At 39.7% G+C, this 5,580-nt stretch overlaps 1 protein-coding gene across 1 annotated transcript; it reads left to right on the forward strand.

Moving 5' to 3' along the window:
- Positions 1-1,884: 1,884 nt before the first annotated feature.
- On the forward strand, positions 1,885-3,124 carry LOC122819248 (polyubiquitin). Its single transcript, XM_044095820.1, has 2 exons — positions 1,885-2,004; positions 2,565-3,124. Exon 2 carries the CDS (start codon positions 2,572-2,574, stop codon positions 3,031-3,033), a length of 462 nt encoding a protein of 153 aa, XP_043951755.1. The 5' UTR covers positions 1,885-2,004; positions 2,565-2,571; the 3' UTR covers positions 3,034-3,124.
- The last annotated feature ends 2,456 nt before the right edge of the window (positions 3,125-5,580 follow it).

Consider the following 5,580-nt stretch of genomic DNA (forward strand, 5'->3'; position numbering starts at 1 on the left):
CTGGCTCTGATGCTGCTGCTCCAACAGATGACAGCAGTAGAGATGACGCTCTCATACTGATAGAAGATCTGCAGCATTGTGCCGCAAACCTTGAAGGATCTTAGCTTCATCAAGAAGTCCAGTCTGTTAATTCCATTCTTATGTAACGGCTCCCAGTCCAGTCTGTTGTCAAGGTGAACACAGAGTTATTTATATTCCTCAACTACTTCCACTTTTTCTCCCATGCAGGAAATCGGGTTTGAGATAACCCTGTTCCTCCTGAAATCTACAATCATCTCATTTGTTTTGTTTACATCCAAGATGAGGTCATTGTCCCCACATCATGCCACAAAATGGTCCACCAGCTCTCTGTAATCAACCTCTTGTCCATCTCAGAGACACCCAACAACTGCAGAGTCATCGGAGTATTTCTGTAGGTGACAGAGGTCAGACTTGTGCTGGATGTCTGAAGTGTCTGACCCTGGGGTACATGTGATTTGACAGCAAAGCAACCAGAGCTGTCATACAGGCCACATAGAAAACTGTCTATGACATAAAGTAAATATTTCCACATTGTGATGGTTAAACAAATGGTAAAATTCCTTTGAAGAGCTTCCATTTCTGTTTGCAGCTTTGACTTCCATTCTGTTTGATTGATGACTTCTCTCTATCCTAATGTTGTCATCTTGCAAATGTATAACGGCTTTGAGGCAAATTCTCGCATGCGGCTTTCCCTTCCTCCAGCCTCCTTTAATGTCCTAATGACTCTCTCTGTAGCCAGCAGGAAGTCTAATCGGAGTACAAGGTTTCTTGCATGGTAACAGTTTCTAGTGGCTTCCCTGCTGCGTTTAATTCATCTCTTGAGAAGCTTTTAACCAGATGCTTGATAATATCTGGCTCTCTGAGAAACCCACACACAGGTTTAATGAACCAAAAGACACTCGCAGAACCAGAATTACCACCTGCAGTTACTGTGTAAGGCTGGTGGTACCATTATCCAGAGACACTCGGGAATGCAGCGACAGAAAAAGATTCTTAATACAACAAGAAACAATACGTATACAACAATACGCAGCGCTGAGGAAAAACATGCAGTAAGAATCCATCAGTAATATTTGAAAAGATGCAGAAGAAATGCATTGCCAAAGGTATTGGCTCACCCTTCAAAGCTATTACATTAAGGTGTAGATTGCTTCTACAAATTTTTGTGAATTAAAGGGCCGCTCTGAGTGAATTCCAGCGTTAGCACTGTGATAGCAAGCCTCCTGAGTGTAAGTCCAGTTTGGTGGAATGCATGAATGCTAAAGTAGCCATCTAGCAATGCAACAACAAAAGCACAACATTTTCCAAGTGCCTTTATCTAGAAAGACATTGCAATAGGCATTCTTCTGTGTCTTGTATTATGTTGTCTAAGTATTTATTGTCAATTGCACTTCATGAATGGTTGAAGAATTTGGTGTTTTTATGATTGACTTCCATTTTTCCCAGATGTTGTAAAGTTCAAATTCGATTTTTGAAAATTCTATAATCAATAATCAATTAATGCCATAATTGGAACGTATTTAAGTTGGGTTTTATGTCATTCTCTGACTGTAACTTGACAGTTACAATGCACAACTACTTGTAGCCTAATAATTCAGTCTTTTGAGAAAATATTAATTTATGAGCTGTGTCCTGTTTTAAAAGGGTTTTAATTGTCCATTGTCATAAAAAAAATATATATATATATATATATATATATATATATATATATATATATATATATATATATATATATATATATATATATATATATATATATATATATATATATATATATATATTTTTTTTTTTTTTTTATTTATATTCGTGGCTAATTGTCGTAAGCTATCATCACGTCTGTGGTTGTACGTGACCTTGTTATATAGTACCTCTTGGTTGGAGCGGCGGAAGGATATGGGTTTGTTGGGTATATATACCGCCTGTGCGGCTAGTTGCTGTGATAATTTCCAGTCATATTCTGCCGGAGTTGAACCAAGTTAACAGGTGAGACAAGTTCAGTTTAAATTAATAATTCGTACGAATCTGGTCGTTTGTCCATATCTCACTATTTTAAATGAGTGTTTTAAAATTATATTTAATATACGTCCGGGTTGTTAAGTGAGGTTACTAACGCAAATTGGCTTGACGTCACCAAACTGCAAATTTATCTCTACTTCCACCTTTACTTTTCTCTGGTTTATCCGCAAGAAGTTAACTTAATGTCGACTTTTGAGTCAAAACAAGTGAGTTCATGTCGGACTGTACAACCAGCTAACTGGTTGTGAAGAGCAAAGGGACTCGCACCAGAAGGCTAAATGTAGCTAGCTAGCTAGCATAACTCACGGTACACCACTGTCAGCGCTGCGGTGAGACACGATTGTGGCTGATTTGAAGCTGGAGCAGCTCTTTTCTGTGATGTATCAAAATTTGACTTTTAGTGACTTTGCTACTCAAGGAAGGCGAAAAGCAGTATAGTTATCAAACTCTGTTTGACTGAAATGGTAAAAATGATTGTATTGGCCTTTACAGCATTTAATTTTTCAAATGACTACTATGTGCTCTAGTGTGAAGATGCAGATTTTCGTGAAAACCCTCACTGGAAAGACCATCACCCTGGAGGTGGAGCCCAGTGATACCATTGAGAACGTGAAGGCAAAGATTCAGGATAAAGAAGGCATTCCTCCTGACCAGCAGAGGCTGATCTTTGCTGGAAAACAGCTGGAAGATGGCCGCACTCTGTCGGACTACAACATCCAGAAGGAGTCCACCCTCCACCTGGTGCTCCGCCTGAGGGGAGGCATGCAGATTTTTGTGAAAACCCTCACTGGGAAGACCATCACCCTGGAGGTGGAGCCCAGTGATACCATTGAGAACGTGAAGGCAAAGATTCAAGATAAAGAAGGCATTCCTCCTGACCAGCAGAGGCTGATCTTTGCTGGAAAACAGCTGGAAGATGGCCGCACTCTGTCGGACTACAACATCCAGAAGGAGTCCACCCTCCACCTGGTGCTCCGCCTGAGGGGAGGACGCTGAGGACCTGCTCACAAAGATGTTGGGGTTCAGTTTTGAAGAGATTTGATCCTTGTTCACATTTAACATATTAATAAAGTTGAAACATTCCTGACTTGAATGAGTTGTTTAATTTGGAAAACCAGGTTCATTAACCAAATATTCATATTGGGGTAAAAACTGCATTATGTTTTGGAGCAGGTCAGTTAGCCTTTTAAAAGTCCAAATGTGCCTCAACTATGCAGACTTGCTTATCTGGAATTTTTCAAAGTCCAATTGATCATTAGTCTAACTTAAGAGTGGGTAAAAATCTGTTTTGTTAAACAAACTTGCTTCCATTAGTGAAGTTTTAACTGAAGTTAATTAAATCAGATTTTAACTTTGCTGTTAATCAGTAATGACCTTTATGTTGACCTCAGCATGTCTGACTGGGAGAGGCTTGACTGACACAAGAGCATGATGGGGACTACTCTCATCCCACTCACTGTGTAGACCTTGCCTTGTACCGATCCATGTTTTCTAAAATGACTGTCATATGGTCAAAGACGGCATTGTTAAAAGTCCAAATTGAAATGCTTCAAATATTTCAGTCGATTTTAGATGATTGAACAAAGCCTGGGTGTAAATGTTTTGACTTTAGTCCAGGACTAAAAGGTTTTGAATGTTTACCCAACACAACCAGTTGGGTCAACAACTCTTTATAGAAGGTGGTTATACTTCTAGATACTTGAGGTCATGAATGAAATCAAAACTAAAGCTGGCGTCGCTCTTTGAAAAGCATCCAGTGTTTTTAATAAGGGAGTTCGTTCAACCTGCTGTAGTTTAACTTTGTCCCGGATATGACATTCTGACAGGGCTTCACTGAAAAATCTGTTCAGAAAAAAGTAAAAAAAAAAAGAAAAAAAAAGTAAAAAGTATGCAGACTTATTTAGAAGGATCATTACAGAGGAAACAAATTTTTATTTTTACTGGAAAGGAATGTTGACGCCTCCTAGAGGGAAGAAGCAGAAAAACGGTGAATATGACTGATCTGTGTAGCGTTCCTGGTGATCCAGCAGATTGAGCTTTAAACTCAACCAATGATTTTGCTGGCCTGGTTGATTCTGGGTAGTTTTGCTTTCATTATAAAACTGCAGCAGGATGGGATATAAAATGGAAGATGTGTAAAACATTTCATAGATGGGAAACATTGGTTTCTCAGAAGGCGATGGTGAGCCTTTTTGGTAATGTGGCTCACATGATGAGGGGGGGGGGGGATTCTGTGCAGAGGTTTTAAATGGGCAGTATTATGTTTTCCAGCCACAGTATCATTTTTTTAGCACAATTAACTGTTGCCTACAGTTATAAATATGCTATATATATCAAATGTGAATATATATACATGACATTTAAGTTTGTAACTTAGCGGGCCTCTGTCTCTTTAAGAAGTCCTCTTTCCAACACTCTGCCTTCAGGAAGTCATCATGTCGCTGTTCACCCTTTACCATTCATACCAGTGTTTTTCTGGGAAGAAGTAGGTCATATTATGAGCTCAGGTGATGTGATGTGCAGTTCCACCAGGTGTTCGCTAATTGCTGCTGACTAGTCTGAAGGAGCAGAGCGGGGGAGGGCTGCTAAAGGTATATTTGTGAGGAAATAATATAATGTAAAGCTCAAAAAGCTGGTTTGACAATACTGCTCCTTTAAAATATCATGCTTCTCAATTTCAGTTTCAGTTTGTGAAATACATTTCAATTACACCTAATGCCTAGTCATATGGTTCAAGAATTACACTAAATTAGCTGTTCCTGTTCTACATTTATTATATTTGATCTCATTTAAAATGTTAAAAATTCAGCTTAAGTCCTGATGTGTTTCTCATAATGTCATAATGATGTTTCAAGATGTCACCAGATTCATTTGAAACTAAATGTGAGATCCATGGGGTTAAGTTATGAAACAGAGCCTAAAGAATGACAATGTGATTTTAAACAGTATTATGTAAGTATATAAGGTAAGATTAGGCAAAGAACCTCCCTCATCAAATTTGCATTTAAACAAATAGAATTTAATAGCATTTTATTACAATTATTGGGATGTGCTTTACTCTTTACATTAACTCGGCATAATTCACATTTTGCTTACTCCTCAAAAACAATCAGCGTTCTTGGGGTGGGAGAGTTCAGACATTTATGTTTTTAGTTCACCTCAGGATCAACGGGTTCATTCACTTGGACAGAAAAGTGTTACAGACGTATTTTGTTTTCACTTTCGGCTGAGTTATACACGACATGTTTAAATTCACACACAAAGGAAGATCACAAGGTGCAGTTTGCTTTGTTTGTTCACAGAATGGTTTCTGCGCAGGAGTCTCTGAAGTGAGCGTGCTGTTTCCGGCGACAACCCCTGGGTGTTCCGGTCGGTGGCAGGCTGGGGGCGGCGTACGGGCTGCACCGCTGCTGCTTGGAGAAGCAGCCAGAATCGTCGCGGTCGCCGTCTGAATCCACGCGGATGCTGACCTGGGGCACGGGTTGGTGTGGCGGGCGCTGAGGCTGATTGTCCCCGGAGGTGAGGCTCGTCTGGGAGGGGGTG

Source organism: Gambusia affinis, linkage group LG17 (assembly GCF_019740435.1).
Source record: "Gambusia affinis linkage group LG17, SWU_Gaff_1.0, whole genome shotgun sequence".
Classification (NCBI taxonomy): Eukaryota; Metazoa; Chordata; class Actinopteri; order Cyprinodontiformes; family Poeciliidae; genus Gambusia; species Gambusia affinis.